The sequence below is a fragment of the Aquila chrysaetos genome, chromosome 3 (assembly GCF_900496995.4).
Source record: "Aquila chrysaetos chrysaetos chromosome 3, bAquChr1.4, whole genome shotgun sequence".
Classification (NCBI taxonomy): Eukaryota; Metazoa; Chordata; class Aves; order Accipitriformes; family Accipitridae; genus Aquila; species Aquila chrysaetos.
In genome coordinates this window covers 10,680,703-10,702,815 of record NC_044006.1, presented here as the reverse complement: position 1 = coordinate 10,702,815, position 22,113 = coordinate 10,680,703, and the positions used below count along the sequence as shown (strand labels likewise).

At 34.9% G+C, this 22,113-nt stretch overlaps 1 protein-coding gene across 6 annotated transcripts; it reads left to right on the top strand.

Moving 5' to 3' along the window:
* The first annotated feature begins 32 nt into the window (after positions 1–32).
* On the top strand, positions 33–21,680 carry LOC115339651 (translocating chain-associated membrane protein 1-like 1). 6 transcript variants are annotated; one of them, XR_003922790.2, is made up of 11 exons: positions 33–426; positions 5,541–5,601; positions 8,040–8,158; positions 9,027–9,143; positions 9,231–9,289; positions 10,080–10,164; positions 10,477–10,547; positions 10,660–10,764; positions 12,920–13,073; positions 13,880–14,040; positions 16,514–21,680. XR_003922790.2 is itself a non-coding variant. In XM_030009915.2 (11 exons), exons 1-11 carry the CDS (start codon positions 295–297, stop codon positions 16,585–16,587), a joined length of 1,128 nt encoding a protein of 375 aa, XP_029865775.1. In that variant the 5' UTR covers positions 46–294; the 3' UTR covers positions 16,588–21,680. The 6 variants fall into 6 exon arrangements, 5 of the variants coding, with proteins under 5 accessions (XP_040978048.1, XP_029865775.1, XP_029865776.1 ...); XM_030009915.2 differs by having other exon boundaries at positions 46–426; positions 12,920–13,063; XM_030009916.2 differs by having other exon boundaries at positions 47–414; positions 12,920–13,063.
* The last annotated feature ends 433 nt before the right edge of the window (positions 21,681–22,113 follow it).

Below are 22,113 nucleotides of genomic sequence, written 5' to 3'. Positions count from 1 at the left end.
ATATGGGATTGGCAGGAACCGTGTCACTCAGATCGGACTCCCTCTCCCGCCGCAAGTACCCAACTGCCTTCGAAGCACCACCTCCTTAGAAACAGCTCTTCCAGACCGCCTAACGATTAGTTACCAGGACTGCCAATCATAAGCACTCTTAAGTTTGATTGGCTGGAACTCGAAAGGGGGTGGGCCTTTTTGGGCCGGTGGCGTTTACCGTGCGTGAGGTAGCGGCTGTTGGGGTGCAGGGAGAGGTACCATTCCCCTCGGTGGGGCTGCCCAGGCCTGGGAGCTGTCACCGCCATGAGGTTCCGCAGGAAAAACAGGAGCCCGGCGGTGCTAAGCCATGAGTTCATCATTCAGAACCATGCTGATGCTGCATCCTTCCTGGTGATGGTCTTCTTGCTGGGGCTCATAGCTGAGGTACTGGACGGGGTGAGGGGGCCGGTGGTTGCCGAGTCGAGCAGCACCTGGTCCTGCTGTGGGGCAGCTGCGGCGCCCTCGGCTTCTCGCTCTGGAGCTTCCCCAGTACGTCCCTCCGTTCGCTTCAGCCTCGCTGCCAAGCAGCTCTGCTCTACGCCCTCCGGCTCGGTCTGCCTTTTCCCTTCTTCCTTGCAGGGTTATGTCTTCGTTTCTTCTCTGCCCCGAGGTCTAACTCCGTGACACTGTGCTCGGGCACCCTCCTCTCCATGTCTCGGCTGCTTCCGCGTGCAGCAAGTTTCGTTTCTTTCTGTCCTGCCCCAGCTCACGTACTCCCCAGTGCCTTCTCTACTGAGTTGTCTTTGCCAGCTCCCACTCTCACTATGCAACCCGCTCTTAGCCTCTTCTGTCAGATTGCTGCTCTTGTCTTTTCTGGTCCGGTTTTCCTTCATCTCTGCATATGTTTAATTCCTAGCACCCTCCCATAAGGTCCCTTTTACTCAGTTCTAGTCTCCTGAGTTACAAAGCTCCTCACGCCCCCCTTGCTTAAAGCAGAGTCGTTTTATGTCTCTTTGTTGTGCCTATTTACTTCCCCCCCCCCCCCCGGTTCAAAAGTCCAAGTGGTAAAGCAGTTAGGAACACTTATAAAGAGGGTTTCAGTCTCATGATTTGAGCATGCTTAACTAGATGGTAGTTAAAAACTGCTGGTCGCCCTTTTGCACCACTGCTCAGTCCATTGCTGTCATTGGCTCAGCTCCCTAGCGATGGATAATGTGAAGAAAAATGTGGGATTAGACAGTCTCAGCCCAATTTCTGAATTCCTCTTTGCCTTTGTATTTGAAAGTTATTATAAAGCTTATTTCCGTGTGCAAGCTGCTTATTAGTTTCTGGGGTGGTGGATTAGGTATCTCTCTTGGGCATCTTTTCCCCACTTTTGGGACAAAAGCCTTGTGTGTGCCTGTGTTGCTACATGAATATTTTATGTTGGTGTAGAGTATGCGATAAGGCTTTGTAAATAGAGTTTAAATTCTGAATAGACAACTTAAATACTTTCCTGAACTATTATTGTTATTACAACTTAAATACTTTACTGAAATATTTCAACGTTTCCCATCAGTTGGATAACATTAAAAATCTGATCATTTTAAATTAAAAGTACTGTTAAATTCTGAGATAAAATACTTACATGTAGATGTTCTGTGGTGTTGGGTTTTTGGGGGGCTTTTTTTTGTATATATCTTGATCCACTTCTGAAAACATTGAGGATACTGGACAGAAATAGAGAAAGCAGTTGTGGTGGTCAGATAATTTCCTTCTAAATGGTGGACAAATGCAGTGTTGAGGTATAATAAGTTGTGTTGTCTATGGAGGAGTATGTCATAGAAGTTAATATATTAAATGTGGAACTCAGTTTTGGGATTAAAATAATAGCTAGGAGCTTGACAACTCAGGTGATGAAGGCTTTAAGAAAGAAAATAAATGTCTACACCTGGGATTAAGTAAACCCTGTTTGGGATCCCAAATGGAACTTTTTATGTATCTTTATATATGGTACTTTTAAAAAGATACTGCTCTGTGTCCTTTTGCTGTTAAAAAAAATTATGTTTTCTGGAGTTTCGTCTCTGAATTCCATTTGTCTTAACTCAGGCTTTCTATACACCACAGAAGTTGTATTTCTGTAACTCTGCAGGTATTGGAAAGGACTGTGCAGCTCCCCTGGGGTGAGCTTTATTCTTTTGATTAAGCTGATTTCATTTAGAGGAAAAAGAGTGAGTTAATGTTAGTTACACCCAAGGATAATTAGCAAATTATCTCATTTCTAGTCAGCGTAATTCTAAAAGTTCAAATGCAGACCAGACTCTAGCGTAGCTTGTGATAGGCTTTTATTGTGCTTGTTTGAATATATACTATTATACTTCTTATTGTATAATTTAAACATCAGCATCTCCTTTTTGATGCAAAAGTTACTTTTCTGATTGAGACACCTTTGCATTTATTATGCGGAGGAACAGTGGTGCTATGTAACAGGTTAGACCTCTGTATTATACCTCTGCCTCATTCACTGCAGAAACCATACCAGAGTTATTTGAATGAAATCTATATTTCTGTTGTTCACTGTCTAGATCTTACACCACTTTTATAATGGGTAATCGAGTCTGCCAAACAAACAAAAATACTGATGTTTTTCCAGTAAATTTTGGTGACATTTATCATGATTCTATATTGAGTGCTTCATAAGTGTTACTGAACTTGTCTACACAGCTGTTATGTCTATTTTCTTTTGGTCTTGATTTCCTTTCTGTATTAAAGTAAAATTATTTTTAGGTTTTAATTTTGAAGCACTGAAGGGCAGCTTTTTGTTGTTGTTGTTGTTAAATCAGTGCTTTTCACAGCATTTTATGCTTACAGTAACTTCAGATGCATCCGTCAATGGCAGATTTCCTAATCTAGCCCATGGTACCATAGGTTATACACTAATAAGCTAAAGAATGTGTAAATGAAACTTTTCAGTTCACTACCTATTGAATGATTTGCTTGGGCTTACATAGTACTATAGTAAACACAGGGTTTTCTTTTCTAGGTGGCATGGCATTCAATTGCCCATATCCATGAGACCATCCAAAAAACAAGAAGTATGTTAAAATTACATGAGGTTGTTTATGCACCTTAACTGTACTTTCCCATACCTTAACTTTGCTGATTATTATGAGGTCTATAGATGTGTGTAGGGAGATTCACTCTGATTATAACATACTGAAAAGTGGCAGTTAAATTTTAGTGTGTTAACTGTTATTTTCTTTCTTCTTCCTTATCTGAGAATATTTATAGTCTTTTATGTGCCCAATCCTACTCCTTTTCTTGACAACAGAGTGGGCCTTGTCTTCTAAAGAAACCTTTCTTTTAGTCTTTATGGTTCTCTTTAAGCTTCTAGTATCATCTTGGAGTGTTTTGTATGATTTCTTTCTTTCTAGAACAATTTACATCATCTTTGTATCTGTGGCTATCTTACCACAGAATACCACCTAATGGGGCTCCCATACTTCCAGCAGAGTGAAATGCTTGTAGTATTACATTGTATGCTTCACGGACAAACAGAAAACCTAACTTGCTGGGCTCTAGCAAAGATTCTTGCCACACTCTTCTCCCAAAGAACACAAAAATAAGCACTTATTCTCAGGAAAACTCCCTAATGAAGGGGTCTGCTTGAAGCTACATGGTGCTGCCTGAATGCCCTTCTACAAGGGAGACTGTTGCTGTGGGTCCTGAGTGATGACTTACTGAAAGCAAGCATGTTTGTTTTAGTTAGGTGCTGATGACTTCCATACTTACGTAACTGTATATTTTTCCCTGTCTCTCCAGGAGCAGTTGGCAATGAATTTTTCGCACTCTCATTCCATGAACGCTTTAAGTTGGTATTGATGCTCTGGCTGCTTGTTCTCCCCATCAAGGACACAAAAGAACTTCTGTAGCTGAGCAGTGCAGCATATTAGGAAATATATCTGTGTTAAGATTAATAGGGTTTTCTCCTCCTTCCTGTTTTGCTGGATCAGTTTTAACTTGTATAATTTTCCTGTCCAATTCACCACACCACTGCTTTTGATGGCACAAGTGTAGGACAGAGACAAGAAGTAACTAGTAGTAAAGAGAAAGGCAGGATTGCTCCTTTTGATGTTAGTGCTGGCTTACAAAAGGTTAAATTATTTGTAGAATTGCAGTGTCTGAAAGTCGATTTTGTATGCCAGAAAAATTGGTACTTTCATTTTCCTTAATGAGACTTCCTCTTAAAAGCACTCCAGTATTATGACTCCTCTACTGCTTAATTTCACAGGTGCACTGCCAGTGTACTTAAGTGATTTCCCTTCTCCCTTTTCTTGCTACAGAGGATCTTCTTTTGCATTGTTGTGCCTCTTGCTTACTTTGTAGCTGGATAAATTAGTGCTTGTTTTATATAGCTCCAAATGTTGTTAGTTACACTTTCAGAAATTAGATGGTGTGACATCTGAGGAAAATAGCTTTCGGTTTTTTAGTTTATATTTATTTGTTTTAAGTCATATCTATGAAGATCAGTTTAAGAGAAAGCGCAAAAGATACAAGACTGTATTGTTACATCAGTTTTCAGATTATGCCTGTTGTACTTGTCTGATTTATGAACTAGATAACTGAGTGCTTATAAACATAATAAATGTATTTGCTATTGGCAGTGTAGGATGTAATTCCATATTGCATTTTTTCTGCAACAAAGAAACCAGTTTTGTTGTTTTTTTTTTTTTTTTTCCCTTCCTCTTATATCCCTGTGTTATAGCTTACCACTCTTTCAGTTACATCAGCATAACTGTTTGGTTTTGAAGTTGTGCAAACCAGATGATGAAATGTTTTCAACTGAACTAAGCAAACATATTTACCTCTTACCACTCAGCTGTAGGGTCATACAGTAATCCACATTATAAACAGTTCCATTGTTACAGCTAAGGGCTAAATATACTGCAACATGGGAATGGGAAGGCATTTTGAAGAGGTAGGGATGGCTGAAAGTGTTGGGGGCTTTTTGTTCTGTTGTTTTTTAAATAAACTATTTTTGCCACTGGAGAAAAAGTAACAGTAGAAGTATACCATCGGTTACTTTGATTGTACTGTAATTTTTAGAAAATGCTGGATTTATCATACAAGAAATTGGTGGATCTTATCATTCTACTATGATGTTTTGAATACTCTATGTACTTATACGGCCACTTAACCAGAATGTCACTTTTTTTTTAATACCTTGCAAAGTTAGGTGAAACTTTCCATCTGATTTAATCTAGAGAGTCTTTTAACTTTTGAAATAAATGAAAGCCATTTACACTTCTAAACACTTTAAAATGTTATTTAGTAACATGTTAGTGAGTAATTTGATCCTTCGCTAAAAGGGCATAACTCAAGTCCTGACCCTATGCAGCAAATGTTAAAGGATTTGCAACAAGGTGAGCCTCCACATTTGTGAGAGATGAATAACACTTTCGGGACCTCTTTGATTTAAATCATGTGTGGGAGAACATTTGTTGATGGCATAATCTCCTAGTTTTGGGTGTTTATAGTCTAGCTTTTTTGAAAAATCTGATACTTTTTCCTTGTTTCTTTTTGAATTTCAGGCCCCAGCCAAGAGCACCATCATCTTTATTGCTGTGCAGTACAATGTCACCTATACCATTGGTGAGATTAAATCGAATCTATTTTGTTTTTCTCGTAATGCAAGAGCTCAACTATTAAAAATTACTCTTTTTTTTTCCCCTCAAGACTTCGATTCACTTCACTTTTATAATGTAGTAGAACTCTCATATTTGTCTGCTTTTGGATTACTAATACTGTATTCACTGAAACTTTCTAGTGTTTTCTCTGTTGCTTGTGAATAATACTGGGTTATTTTTTCTGTAGTTAACACTGCTACTAACTTGCCTTTTGATGTGAGAAGCATGCATTCTTTCCAGTTTTTGATACAATCAACAGGAGTTATCAAGTAACAGAATATTTTGGTAATCTTCTATGTATCTGTTGCTTATTCATGATTTCTTGTATGTCATTAGTAATAGGTTTGTGGTTTATATTTCAAAAATATCACATTATTATTCTCAAGTAACTGATGTTGCTGATTCAGTCATGCTTTTAAATAACAAAGAGAGACAGTACTGATTCTTTTTTTTCCCCCAAAAATATTTACTTTTTTTAATCTTTTGTACCTGCTGCACTATATACAGGAGTGGTAAGCAGCTAATGGAATTTCCTTATTTGATAACTTAATTTTTTTAATAGTATTGATAACTTTCAATTCTTTCCAGGAATTAACCTGCACATTGTCTTGGAAAAAATAGGTACTGTGGTAGAATTATTCCAGATGGGGAACTAAGGTCCAGAGAAATTAGCAAAAATCTATGACTTTCGTTCTGATCTTGACTTCCAAACTTCAGACCTTTATGCTACGACCGTTTGAAATAATGTAGCACTGACTGCATTTAGTATGTTCAAAATAGTGCATTGATCAACATTGCAGTAATGAATATATATTATTTCTTGTTTTCTGAGATGATTTATGTTGAACACTTGAGGTGTACACAGTCAGTGGGCTTCTGTTTTACTGATATTTGAGCAGCATCAAGTAGAAATCTCCTGTAGCGGAGACAAAAGTAAAATCCATGTCTCAGTTACCAAGATGCCTGTGATGTGACTTCTTCATAGTGTTTGGTGCATGAATAGGTGTGTGTGTATATATATATATATACATACAATGGAATGAACAAGGTATAGCTTCCCTTAGTTTTAATAGGAGGTGTGGATGAGTTCTGCACAAGCAATTTTGAGGTCTCGACTCTGGCCCTCTGAAAACAATGAATATATTACTAGTGAAGGTCCATTTTGGGGAAAAAAAAAAGAAAAGTGCTAGGAACTAAGCAGATAGAGCATTTGCTATGCGATTACTTGTTCATTGATTATATCACAAGCTGCTTTCAAACATGGAAGTAGGACATGTGACACTTAGAATTACATGGATGTCCTGTGCATTAGGACCTTAAGGTACCTTTCATGTTACAGGAAGCAGTAATTGCTCCCTTGACACCTTCTAGCCTAGTTTCCTTTAGGAAAAAAAGAGTTGTTTGATGTCTGTATTTCTGCTGTTTTGCATTTGGACAACACAGTTTTTGACAAAGGGTAGAAGTCTTAAAGATAACAGAATTCCTTGATATTTATGAAAAGTGGCGGCTGTATAGATGAGACATCCAAGTTACTGCCTCTTAAGTGAAAGCAGAAGAATATAAATGTTAGACATGCTAGCCTGTAAATCAGGATGTGTGGCTCTTGATGAGTTGCAGTACAAGTTCTTTCTTTTCCATTGCAGTCTCAGATGCATAAAGAAAAGTGAGGTGGTTGTAATGGGTCTTGTGGGCCAAAGGAGAGACATTCCTACAAAATAAGGCTTCCTTAGGTCTACTGCTCCTGATACGTGCTTTTTTAATTGAATTTCATTTATAAGTTCTCCCACACTTAAACATGGTAAATACAAACATTTGAAGTACTTTTGTAACAGTGTGAATGCTCTTTTTTTTTAGCACTTTTGTTTTTGATTTATAGGAACGTATTACTAATCCTGGGGAAGTTGTTACTTGCCGATGTGTTGAACTACTAGGGTTCCTCGCTATATAGTTTCTTCTTTCCTACATATAGTCACGCTTCTTATGATGGAATCTCATTTGGTCTTTACCAAAGTATAGAGGATAGGGTGTTGGTGTGTGGGGGGTGTTGTTGGTGGGTTTTTTTTTTTTTCTTTCTTTTTTTTTAATTTTTTTTTTTTTTTTTGATGGCCTAGATGAAAGAAATGGATTGAAGCTATGGTTCAGTGTATACTGCTCTCAATACTTTGTTCTAGGCTTAGAACTGTGTCATTGTATCAAAGGAAAAGAAGTTTCAAGTTAGCTAATCAGGCATAAAAAGTGATTTTCAAAAACGTAAAACTTATAACTAGTATCCTGTATCAATTTAACATAAATTCCAAGAACAATGGTCACTGCTGCCCTTTTTCAGTTGCACAGAGTACTCCTTCATAAGAATGTAAAAATACACACTTCGGGGTTTTTTGTTGGTTTTGTTTTTTTTTTTAGATGACAACAGTGAGCAGTTTCATTTTTATGACTATGGTCCAAAAGACTTTGCCACAATCTTCTTCTACATGCTTGTAGCTATTTATCTGCATGCTGTAATCCAGGAGTACATATTAGATGTAAGTTTATTACTGGGATATAAATTATTTTATAAACATGTTATTTTTAGCCATCAGTTGCTGAGAGATTTTCTTAAGTTAAGTGTAAGCTGTGGTACAAGGAATGGTTTAGCATTTAGAAGCCCTGTTGTGATCAATCCTTTTGTTCTTTGACAAAAATGTGACTAGACCTTGGTTTAGTCGTGGACTTGGTAGTGTTAGGTTAATGGTTGGACTCTATGATCTTAAGGGTCTTTTCCAACCTGAATGATTCTATAATATTTGTATAGTGATATTTCCTCAATCTATTAATGGTATAAACCACTGAATCTTTCTTTCAATCAATATAACTTATATTTTTCTGTAAAAACAGACATTAAATGTTCATGCCCTACTAGAAATACCTGTGAATGAAGTCTGCTGCATTAGATTCATAAGCTATATTCAGAAGATCAAAAATGAAAATTACTACAGTGATGGATTTCTGTTTGTCAGCTGAGCTTCACCTTAAAGAGGGAGCTCAAACTTCATTGTGTGCTCTTTTATACCAGTTGCAAAGTAAACTGAATTTGTTAAAGCCATTGTGAAGACCATCTATTATTGAAGGGTCTTAGAATGTCTTCACAAATAGGGCATCTAAGCCACAGAAGCTCAAAAATGGTTTTTGAGTGTACAAAGAGATTTGATAGTGGCAAGCCTTACTGAAGCTAATTGTCATACAAAGTGCTGATCAAGGTCTTAAATAGTGGGAGCTATGTATTTTGATTGAGGAATGGGAGATTTGGGAAGTAAAAAAAAAATAGAAAAAATAATTCAGGAGTGAACACTAACTCCCAAATAGCTTTCTTGTTTTAGAAATTACATTTATTGATCTGCTTTTTGTTTCTAGAAAATTAATAGACGTCTGCATTTGTCAAAAACAAAGCACAGCAAATTCAATGAATCAGGACAGCTAGCATTTTTCTACTTGTTTTCATTTATATGGGGAGCAAGTATTTTGAATGCAGTAAGTAACAGTCTATTTCCTGTTTTTACTTTAAAAATAGACTTCAAGTATTAAGAAGGTCCTTAAATCAATGGCCTTTTTCTTTAGGAAGAATTCATGATGAACCCAACCTCACTCTGGAAAGATTATCCCCATTCTCGTATGCTGTAAGTGTTCTATTTTCAATTTGAAAAAATCTGGTACTTCACTGAATAGTTATCCACCCCAAATTTTAGGGAACCACTAATAAGGTAGTGACATTGGTACCTTGTAAGAATGGCAACTAGATGAAAATACTTTCTTCAGTTTGAAAACTGCCAGCTGTTTTATCCAAAGGTAGTTTTTGATGAATTTAACATCTGTCCAAGAGATACTTACATGTGTTCTTAGCTTTCTTTAACTTAACTATGGTAGCTGAGTTAAAGTGAAAGTGTTCGCAAGATAGGATATATAATAGGATCGCTGAACTCTTTCACACTAAAGCAGCATGTTTGTCGGAGACTGAATTTTCAAATTAGAGGGGATTTATAGCTTGATTTTTTTTTTTTTTTTTTTTTTTAAGATGACTTATGAAATTGTGGGTTTTGTCTGCCCATCCCCCCTGGCCTCCATTTTTCTCTGGCAAGAGTATGATAAAGGGAAGGGGGATAATACGCATATTTTAGGAAGGGAGTTCCACTGCTCACAAGATAAACTGTTTCGGTGTGTTAGGTTTTTTGTTGTTTTTTCTTTCCTACTTCTCAAAAGGCAATTCAGAACTTGCTATCAAGAAGCAAGTTGGATGGTAATTCAAAAAACTCACCACAGAGTCGGTTTGTATTTGAGGTTTGTGTGATTATGGAATCATAAACTATAGTGAGTCAGAATTAATTTAAGATAATGAAATAAAATCTTCTATCTCATGTTGAAAGCTTAAACTCATCACCTTGTGTCGTCTTAACCTGAATTATTGTTTAGTTTTCAGGTAAAATTCTTCTATATTTGCCAGATAGCCTATTGGCTTCACGCACTCTTGGAGCTATACTTCCAAAGGATCCAAAAGGTGTGGAGAGAAGTTGTCAATACAGTTAATTAAATATATATTTTTTCCAATTATTCATATTAATATTTTAGCTACATAAATATCTACACATTCTTTTTTGTATATTAAGTTATTTATATACTATTTCTATATTAATTGCTTGCATTTCCTATCTAATTTAGTCCAGGTGGTCTGTAGTTTTTGATTCAGATAGTCTTTCCAGAAATTTGTACAGTAGTGTGAAAAATAACCAAACCTGATAAATTGTATTATTTTTCTTCAGAAAATATAGTTAAACTATAACAGCATTTATTATAATTTCTCTAATTTTAGGAAGATATTCCCAGGCAGCTATGTTATATTTGCCTTTACATTGCTCATATCTCTGGTGCCTATATATTAAAGTAAGTATTTGCGTGCCTATATATTAAAGTAAGTATTTGCATGCCCATTTTGAATAGATAGATCTATTTTCTTCATAATTTCATTAAAATTCCTAACTTTTCTGTTTTATAGTTTGCAGCGTTTGGGGCTAATTCTGATGGTACCTCACTATTTAGTGGAACTCATTTTTCACGCCTCACGTCTCTTCTACTTCAGTGATGAAAACAAGCAAAAAGGGTAAATCTTGCATTTTTTAATTAAAAGGCAGAACTTTGCTTAATAATTGCGTATAAATGGATTTGCATGTATGTAAAGGTACTCAGGTAGCAAATATTACTTGTTCAGTGTCCAATATTGCCTGCTTTGAATCCACAAGCAAGTTATTGTCATTACATAGAGTCAAGGAAGCAAACACACCAGTTCATGATCATCATCATAAGGTTTTGCTGAGGCTTTTGCTGAAGTCCCATCTCAGATATCTATGTATTGGCTTCTGATTCTGTAAGTTGCTGTTTGCTTAAATGTTCATAAATTTTGTATGTAGGGACATCTGTTTTTAAAAACAGTTAATCAAAGAAGTAATAAAAGCAGCATTCCCTGTAAGTTCTTGCAGGTCTCTCTCCTTTTGTTAAGGTGAGAAAGGGAGGTAACTATACAACAGAGAAGGTAATGTCTCAAAACATGTAGTTGATAAGATGTCTTGAATTATACATCTCTTGATTAAGATTCTCAAGTATTCTGAGAATTAATGGGTATAAAAGTAATGCATTTGAGAATGGAAGGAGATGGGGAACTGAGATATTTTAACTGAGGCATGCTAGGAAGGATTGGATACATTTCACTATTTGAATGTGAAGACTTTTGGAGGTTCCAGTTTGAATAAAGCAGCCTTGTCCCATTTATGTGTTCTTGTCTCTTATTCTTTCTTCCTTTTCTGAGCAACTGCCCAACTGGAAGATATTATCACGAAAGCCTTGCTTTCTTTCATGCAGTCCCTTATATATAGGTAGCCTCCCTTGAGGCGGTGTAATACTGCTGCTCTTTCTGATCTTTTCACAAGGTTCGTTTGTGGCGCTCCTTTAAGCTAATGTTTTGAATAGGTATACTGAATGGTCTTTGCAAAAATCAATGTTTACTGATGCAAATAGTGAAAGTGCAAGAAAGTTAGTTTATCTTTCACTTGTATGTCATACTTAATTGTGAGTTTTTTGGAGCTATGAGATTATCTGCTTTTCATTATATGCCATCCAAAACCATGAAGGTTAAATATACTGATTAGGAGAACGTATTTTCCTGTCTTATGAAGATTCTAATGGTCAGATAAGCAACTATGTCTGTCTTTGGCTGGAAATCAGTTATCCCATGTGCAACATTACCACAGTTTAAATAACTGGAAATGGAAATTGGTTTTCATAGCTGATGAATTGCAGAAGCATTTGGGGCATTTTATTTCTATTATAACATGTAGTACTTATAATGTGAACTGTAGAAACAACACAATGTCAAATACTAGGTATTTTTCCTAGCTTAGAATTTATTGTTTCTTCTTACAGTTTTACATCCAGACATTGTAGCTTTCTTCACACCCTTCTCCAAAAAAAGATTTTGAGAAGAGCTCCTTTTTAAGCAGTCTTGCTTATACTGTGAGAGATTTGAAGTATGTTTTCTTTAAGTTTGAAATCAGTTGAACGAGCTAGATATTTTTTTTTTTTTTTTTTTTAGTGGAAATTTTGGAAAGATTTTTTTTTCACATTGGTAGTGTCTCTTTTAATCCATTCATCAGTCACAGGATATGAAGTCTTTTTCCTACATAAATCTTTATGTAATGGCAGTAATAATTAATTTAGAAAATTGGTATTATTGTCAGCTTAATAAAACTGTTCTTCAGGGTTTTTTTTCCACATCCTGTAGTAAAAACTTCTAGATGCTGAAAATTTGCAGGATGGCATTTCTGTTATCTATAAAGTGAAATAATTGTCATTTGTTACTTATTAGCTATCTGATTACCTTTTTGTCCTATAAACATCTGGCTGTTAAAAATTGCATATATTGTCTTGACCTTCCAACTGTTTAATAAATGTATATTATACCTTTAGCATCAGCTTTCTGGCTTTATAGCATCACCATTACTTATAAATGGCTTACAGCATGAATGCCAGCTTGAGATGCATCTTTTTACTTTACTGTACTTTCTAGTCAAAAGATTGTGTAATGAGGCAGGACTGAATGTTTGCCGATGACCAAGTTTTTCTGTAATTATTGGTCCCCTCCGTGGACATTTCCCTATCGTTACTGAGAGAATTTTAATGAAAAGTTCTTTGTATGTTTGACTTTATTGAAAAGAAATGGACTAGAAGGGGAAAGCACATTCATTTCATTATTTTGTTTTCAGATTTACCATTTGGGCTCTACTTTTCGTAATGGTGCGTCTTTTGACCCTAACTTTATCTGTCCTCACATTTGGATTTGGTCTGGCAAGAGCAGAGGATCCAGGTTTTTCCATAGCAGATGGAAACTTCAATGTACTTCCTGTGAGGTATAACAAGGCTAGTAGACATTCATGCTTGTATAATGTGGCATTTCAAAATATCTTTTAATAAAACAATCCAGAATGGTAATGTGTTTTGAAGAATTTCCCTGGGTGCTGCTTTTCTCTTATTTTTAAGGGAAGGGAAATTTTGTTCTCTTTTCTATCTTCTTTTCACAAAAGTAGTAGAATAGGATTTATGGGAAATAGAAAAACAAGAAAGAAAAAATAAACTTTTAAAATTAATTGTTGATAATCATATCTCTAAACTTTTTTTTCCCTATGTCTATACTGGACATAGTATCATTTGGCGATATTAATACCCATAATTTTTTAACTATTTGTTTGGTGCCTTCCTAAAATATTGTTTTGTATATCTTTTATTCTTGCTTGTTAATTTTAAAATTTTATTACTTTTGTAGCATAAGCTCATCACTTTAACATTCACCCTTATAACTTAATGCCTGTAATCAAGTGTGTGGGAGCGATTTTGAATCTACATGATTTTTCATTTATAGATTGCTTGGCAGAAGAGGCCTCAGTGATGCAATTTCCTATCGGCCATTGAAAGCTATAGTCATAACTCCTTGATAAACCTGTTTGCTTCTAGCAATATACTTAGATATGATTTCCATTCACTTCTTGTGTGACACACCTTGTCTTGGGTAAAGCCTTCTGATACGTCTGGTTTCCTATGGTAGGAAGATTTTACTTGTTTTGATAGCAGACTTCTGGAGAAAAAATAAAATAGGTACAGATTTGCGGTCTATTAATAGTTAACTGAAACTTTTATCTAACTGTCTCCAAAATCTCAAATCTTATTAGGATTGGCTGCCTGGGTGCTGTTTGTCTAACACAGGCCTGGATGATGTGGAAATTTATAAATTTTCAGCTGAAGAAATGGAGAGAGCATGTTAACAACCAGATTCCAAAGAAAAAAATAACTAATACGAAGAACAAACGAACGAAAAAGGAACCAAACAGAGGTCAGTGGTGTAATATTTTTTTTCAGTTATTTCTGGGCCAAATGTTTTTATACCAGATGTATCATCTTATATCATTCCTTTCTGTAAAAGAGCAAAAACATCTGTCTCCTGACATGCAGAGAATATAGATAGTATTATACCTCCTTCAAACATTAGGGCATGTTCTTCTCTAATTCCATATTGCTAACAGGACAGCACACAGAGTGCTAACTGTATGAAGTATTAGCCCTGGGTAATTTTCAGGATTATTCACTGAACTCTATGTTAATCTAAACGCAAGGAATATTTCGTGAAACTGGGCTTAATGATTCCAGGGTTTTCTTTCAGTTTTAAATCAGTCTTTTACAATACTGCTAAAAATTTTTTTGATTTAACACTTTTTTTTTTTTAAATGATATCATCCAAAATCCCTACTGTATTTTGTAAGTTCTGCTTCTATTATGTTTCAAACCATTAAAATTATGTTTGTTCTTCTATATAAAGGCACATCATGTAACAAACATCAAACCCACTGGAAAAGAACTCCAAAGGAACATCATAGTAGCTGGCAAAAGACAACTAATGGAGAAGAGCTTTTAATTAAATGACATTGTATAAGTTCCAAATTCCAATGTTATATCAATTTTAAGTGAGTTAAATAGGAGTTATGAAGAGTGAAATTTCATAGTCTTGTTAGCATGCATATATATATATATATGTATATAAAAACACTCAATAGAGTTATGTATGAAAGACTGGGAATCGCTTCTGAGATTTGGGTAGAGCTTTGAAAAATGCAGTTTCTTGGGAATTTTACCACAGGCTGGCTCTCTTTCTGAAGTTGATCTTTATGTATTAGTTCCTACTAAGAGGGGTTGAAGCTCTTCGCGTTCAGAGATTACTAGCTGAGTCAGCATTGGCTGAAACCAGTTGGAAGATTCTAGGCCATTAGGGTGCTCATGACATTGTTTTTCTTTAGCATTCCAGAGCAGCCTTTTTGTTTTGAATGTAACTGCAGATGCCTTTTTTCTTTTTTTTCTCTAGTCTTGCAGATCCTTCTCTCCTTTCCAGATGAATAACTTCATTGCTTTTCTGTGTTGTTTTATGAAATTAGCACAATTCTTAAGTTCCCAAGATGATTACAGTTTAGAGTAGCAGAAGTGATGCTGTGTTTGACTTCATGTTTGCTTCAATTGAGTATAACAAAGAATAGCACAGGCATTATAGCTCTCTGACTGCATATGTGGAAAGATGTATGTTGTTTATCAGTTTATCTTATTTCTAATTGCAAAAGTATTCACACTTGTAGAAATATTCTGAAGGGGAGCTTGGGTTCTACTGAAGCCAGTAGTTTAGTTGCAGGCATTAGCCGTAAGTCATTTCTTTAGTCTACTTGAAGGTAAATAGAATCCTTTTGTCCTTCAGCTCTTAAGATGGAATTCAGACATGTTTGCAGTTAATGTGTCTTTACAGTGGTAGGCATGATTTGCGTAGGATCCCAACAGTATAGGAAAAGAATATATATTTGAGGTTGTTAGATATGGAGAGCTGTGTAGCCAAAATAATCCAGATTATGCCATTTATACTATAAATGCCAGATTTAATTGGCAAAAGAAGGACTAGAAGTGTACAGTAAATCCTTCATTTGTTCCATCTATCCTGTTGCAGCTTCTTTTCATGCTGTGAGCTGAGCTTCTTAAGCTAATGGCAGACAAAGCTAGTAAGTGTGAAATGGCAGACTGTCTAGGATAGCACATGCCGTACTGGTGTAATACTAATAATGCTTTAAAATAGGAAAAAAAAATCCTAAGGAATCAGTAAAAATTATTTAAGAAATAATGAACAACTAAACTAAGATCCTGGTTAAAGGGTAAGGGGAGAGACTAACTACCACCTAGCTCAAAAAATGTCTGATAGGAGACACCACGGAGTTCTAAAATCTTAAGTTTTGAGCAGGTAAATAGCAAACTACTCTTTGCTGTTTCTCATAACATAAGAATAGACAATTTTCATGTAGTAGCATATTTAAAACTAACATGAGAGATATAAAATACAGAGAAATAATTTCTGCAAAAGTATGGATTGAGATTTAATTCCTGGGGTTCAGTCTGTCAGTGGCTAATAAAACAATGGTCTAAATGCAAGTTAGACCTTAGGAAATCACTAAGGTTCCCCTGGAACCTGAAAGAAATTATGTTGGTAGGACAACTCTGTATTTACCCCATTTTTAATACTACTCATGAAGCATCGTTCATTCCTGGAGATAGGAGGCTGGACTTAGAAGGAACTTTTGTTTGATTCCTGCTCATATCAACTTTGTATAGTCAAAGTTCTTAAACATTTTATGTACTTGACTCCAAGTTAATTTTAATGGAAGCAAATGCTTAAGCTTCTTTTTTTCTCCCCCCCCCCCCCCCCCCCCAGTCTAGTTTCTATATGTTTTAAAGTGAAGCAAAATTGTGTTTGTTTACTATACTTTAATTTAAAATTACAGCTACCTTTGTCAATGGAGCAGCAAAATCAGAATGTGGAGCATCACCAAGAATAAGAAAATCAAAACCAGTATGAGAATACAAGCTAGTGTCAGAAGACAACATTTGACAGAAGACTGTGACTTAAAAAACGGACACTGCAAAGCTATTATTTGGATGTCTTATTATTTCAATAGACACTATCAGGTTATGTTTTTAAAGTATTTTTGTTAATGACCCTACATTTATGACAAGATTGTCTTTGATCTACCTTAACCCAGTAGCCATCTTAACTTTAATAACAAAAACACATTAATTGGTTTGAACTTCGGGTTCTGTGATCAGAAGTTATTACATTTCTGTAATATTTGCATTACAGATGCTTCAGAAGGCTAAGTTATCTGTCTATTCATTTGTGTTTACAAAATCAAAATTCTGCACCAAAAAGATCTTACCATGTCTGTGTGTTTCCCCCACTCTTCCCTCCCCAAGACTTTTTTATTTATTCATCTTACATGGAGTAAGAGGTATATCTGAAGTAGCCTGGTAAAAAAGCAAAAATTGTTCTGTACCTGATTTCTCTTTAAAAATTACAGATTTAGAGAGAGGGCAAATTCTGACAGGACATCACTAGTCATCTTTCAATATAAAGGTGAGACTAATGTTTAGTAAAGATGCAAATTGTGTGCCTTGGGAAAAACGCTAGACTGCCTGTTGGATTTTGCAGTGGATTGTACTGTCTTGGATGGGGCAAGGGGAATAAAAATAGCTGATTAATGTGTTATAGTCTTAGCCCTTGTGAAATAAAAGACAAAACTTCCAGATATTTCTAAAAAGTCAGTATTTCATGCTTGCAGTCACGTGCCAGACTTTCTTTTTTTCCTCAACTGTTTTTTTTCCTTTGATTTGTAACTGGCAAGTCTTAAACTTCTGACTCTACTCAGAAGGTGTTCAAGGGAGGTGCTCAAACAATACTGCAATGAATGTTTCACCAAGCATAACCCTTTGTCTTTCTTTCTTGACCTGTAGGTAATGATTTATTTTAGTCTGACTCAAGGGTTTTATGTCCATGAAGGTATTAATTTGCTCCTTATGTGAACACTTTATCTGGATATGATTTTAATATTAATATGATTATATTATAAAAAGATTAATGGTATTTTTGTAAGTAACTCTCATAGATCTGAGGCTGGTATCTCAATGTTGGATAAGTTCCATTAACTCACTTTCTTATTTACCATAACTTTCTCTCTGCAAATAGATTGTAGGAATATTACATTACTTCACTTAAGCCTGTGAATTTCTACTGAAAATGTTTACCATGGAACTAGAATACATTTGCTAATATTTTTAATAAACTTTTAAAATAATGAATGCCTTGTTCAATAGAAGTATCATCTTCTGAGCAGTTTTGGTGAGATTTGCTTAGCCTTCAAGTATTTCTTGGCATGCTGCTCACAAGATAAGGTTTTCTTTGATGTATACTGCAACTGTAAGCTTATAGTCTCTGTAGATTTCAATTTGTGCACACCTAATTTACCAGGCTTTCAAAAGTGAATCCAGACAGTGGTTTAGGTGCTAGTATCCACTTCTAGGCACATAAAACTAGACAATTTTGAACTTTAAAGATTTTTTTTTTCTTTCAGTATTATCAGAAAGTATGTTCCTAATACTGCCACTTGAATAAACTGATTACACTCTTAAATGTTCTTATTGCATGACACTCATGATGGCCATTTCAAAGAAGCTTGAATTTTTTCTTTAAAGATAGTTTATTTAAATTATTGTTTTAGAAATACAAATACAATGCAAGTATATTTATAGCTACTATTGTATTCCATGTACACATATATTTGATGTAAGAATCTCCTCCTTACAGCATGATTGATTTTTTTTTTTTAAATTAAAAATCACTGTCTATATATTAAATATTTGGATACATACAGTAACACAAAATGCATTAAATGAATTCTAGGCTTCTTATTGTGAAGGTGTTTCAAAAAACTGTTTGCAACAAAAAGTCTGTTTTAATTTATATAAAGCACTGGTCTTGCAAATTTCACAGTGAAATTACAGATATAAAGATAGTTCCATTGAATTTAGAAATAAAGAAAATGAGCAGGTTGGTGTAACAACTAGTTCATTAACAAAAAAAAGCAAGTGTATATGCTTTTAGAAGTAAACTGAATTAAGGCAGTGATTCTTACGATTTTTGTTTGTTTTTCATTGGCTTGCTAATGGAGAATATGTGAAAGCTGAAATGTGAAGTGGTGGTTAAATCAGATGAAGATGATTCGTTTTTCTTTAAATGTCTTTTTTTCTGGCTGAGTGGGAATGAGGAATCAGAACAGTAGAACTCAAGTGAAAAAGGAGTACTTAGATGTATTTTAAGCAACTTCTTTCTTTTTTAAATTTACAAGACTAAGACATTTCTGAGCTTCTCTCGGCAATTACTTTTAAGAATCCTTTTATACTGTTTAATTGAAAATTTGTTGGTTTGTTCCATGGTTAGAAAACACTGCCACATTCAGGGTTTGTTCTATGTGTTAAGCGCAATATTTTGTAGGGAAGGTATGAGACGTAGGTAATCAACTATGAATTCCCAAGTGCTTGACAATTTCTTTTGAATTGCAGCTTTCAAAAACATTGCCAAAAATGTTGCCAAAAATGTCTAATGTCTTTGAAATTGCTTATCTTTAACCAAATACTTAAACCAATTCCAAACCCCTTGTGTCATAGCAAGTTCTGAGGTAAATCCAGGCATCTTGTTATGGAGTCAATAAACCAAAAGGCACAGTAGAATTTTCATACAGAAGTGCTTAGCTGAATGAGACCTAATTAAAGCCAAATCTAAGCCAAAGGTAACGAGAGTACTGCAAAGTCATGTTTATGTCACAGAGTATCTTCAAAAGTCTTAGAAACACAGGTGCTAAGTGCCATGAAACAGGCAAGTCAGCCTATGCTTGAGGTCTAGGATAAAGACTGCAGCATGTTAGGGTTGTGTTTGGTGGGGTTTGTGTTGTGGATTGTTGTTGGTTGGTTAGGATTTTTTCTTTTTTTGATATTTAAATATAGCTTAGTTTTTTTGAGAACTAAGCTGATTGTATTTTAAACTTTTTTTCAATATTATGAATGTCACACAGAGTAACAATCAAATTAGACACCGATTTCTTCCTGTTTCAACCACATAGACTTTGCTGAACTTGCATAAAATCTGTCAGCGCAGATGTTGAGGCATGTTCCCTAGTAATGTAATGTTGTAATGAATGATCCTATTAAGCTCTTTTTACATTAGTTTAAGATTTTAATTTATGTATATCGTAAGACTTTCAGAGCAACTGTATGTTGTATCTTGTCACAATCGAATTGTTAATTCTTATGTCAGAGGTCCTTTGCAAGTAGTCATATGCACATCAAAATATAAAATATTACTGTGCATCTGCTTTCTTGGGAAACCAAAATTAGGTCCTCTTACTTTTAACCTTCCTTTTCTCTTAGTGAGTATGTAAGAGTTGTTTTATCTCCTGAATATTCTTTTAAAGGTAGGAGGAAGGGCATCTTTTAGGCAGTGCAGAAAAGCTTACGTTACAAATCTGTACCTCTGTTCTTGAACTGTGTAATACGAATGAACAGATTGTCTTGGGTTTTAAAAGCAGAGTAACAGGAAATGTTTAGCTGATATATTTTACGTTCTCCTCTTACTGAGGTTTTGAGTTGGCCACATGAAGTGGAATAGAGTGGAGGCTGTATGGTGGCATAGCAATGTGGACAATAGTGTTGCTCTTGCCTGCTCCTGTTCAAGTCTACTAAAAACTGAAATCATTCAGAGTAGGTTCTAAAAATGCAGGATGTTGTCTGGGAGCTGGAGTTTTAAGCAAGTTCTGAAAAATGCTAGAATTTCTAAATGCTCAGTCTCGTTGAATGCTGTGTAACTCTGTAAATAATTAGTTTCATTATTTTTTTGATAAAATTAATTTGGATGGAGGAGGCAATATTTCATCTATATTTGTTTCTTAATATTAAAATGGGCTGCTGCATCTACTTAAATTGAAAAGCATGTATGTACTGCCTTTCTTAAACCATCTGAATATTGACTTTTACCACAAAAAATGTCTAGTGGTTGAAGACATGGGTAAAACAACACTGATATTGTAAACTATGAAATTTTAGATGCTTAGCTTTAAGTCTCAGTAGCTGGAACTGAGCTCATTAATTTAATGATTGTGAGCAAGAGAGAAATGTTTGCAAACTAATATTTTTGTAACATTTATTTGTTACAATTATCCCCTAAAATTCTCATATTCAGTTACTCTTTCAGTGAAACCAGCAATGTACTCCAGACTACATTGACCAATGTGTGACTGTCTGATTGTAACAAATATACTGGTTTGTTTTTAATTCCCCTTAAGATGTATTTTCTTTTCAGTTAATCAACTTGTCTGTCTTTTTTCTGGTTAAACAATTAGTGTTGAAATGTGTTGTTTTTTAAAAATGCATTATGAAAAATGAATTCACATAAATATAATTTAATGATTGTATAAGCTAAAATTATGGTTTAGTGAAAGGTTGCTGAAAATATCATAAATTATTTTGCAGAGACACTAGTTTTACATGTTTTTGTTTTACACCATGTTTTACATGAGGATTTGTTGATTGTTTAATGATAATCAATAATCCATAGCATGAGCCATGTTTTCAGCATATGTAAGGATCTGATTATTCACTTCATAAAATATTGCTAAAGAAAACTTTTTCCATTTAAAAAAATATAAATTGTTCTCTAATGATGTATTTCTGATGTATCTCATCTTACTCTATAATTCTGTTTAATTTCCTTTGTTGCCATTAAATAACCTGTTTTATTACTATGCTAAACAAGTTACTCTTGATAGTCTGGTCATTTAGGCAGATTAGCCCCACAAACTGGATTGGTAGTCTAGGAATAAGGTATGTATGTACTTTGGTTTTATTTAAAAAAAATAAAAATCAAAATATACTCCAGTTTTCAGTGCTTTTACCCATTTCCTATCAGTGTTGGTTTTCTTTGCTTCTTATTCAATGCCAGAACAACTTTTCTCTTCAGTCCCTGTGGTGTCTATATGGTAATTTCAGGGTCTTTTGTACACCAGATATTCTTCTTGGCTCCAGTCAAACAGTCTATCACTACTGCAAACTATTAGTTAGTGTACAGAAAAAATATAAAAATAATAATAATACGGAAGTTAAAGCAAGTTAAAGTTTTGCAGTCATTAAAAAGTGCTAGTTCAGCCCCAGAAAACCTGGTGGTAATGCGACAAACCTTAGTTCTGCTTAACCTAGTTAGATAGGGAACCCCCAAATAAAGTTTCTTTATGAACATAAAAAAAAAATCTGATACCAAAGGTCTTGGGGTGTGATTTTAGGTTTGGGGGAGCAGAGAGAGTTGTTTTCTTTTGTGTTGTCCATTTCTAATTTGGGAAGGGAAGAAGGGATGGAAAGCTACTTCTGTCCCAGAGTATTATTGGAAAATGTCATAGCCTAGAACTGGAGTTTTTTTGTTTGTTTTTTTTTGTTTGTTTGTTTGGGTTTTTTTTTGAATGGGCATGTTGTTACTATTTCCTTGTAAAACATTTTAAAAAATAAA

What these genes read in the sequence shown, in the direction of transcription:
- LOC115339651 (XM_030009915.2), top strand. Translation starts at nt 295, where the DNA reads ATGAGGTTCCGCAGGAAAAACAGGAGCCCGGCGGTGCTAAGCCATGAG. An exon ending in TCCAGGAGTACATATTAGAT is followed by an intron (nt 8,159 to 9,026) that starts GTAAGTTTATTA and finishes TTTTGTTTCTAG; the next exon opens with AAAATTAATAGACGTCTGCA. An exon ending in GATGAAAACAAGCAAAAAGG is followed by an intron (nt 10,765 to 12,919) that starts GTAAATCTTGCA and finishes TTTTGTTTTCAG; the next exon opens with ATTTACCATTTGGGCTCTAC.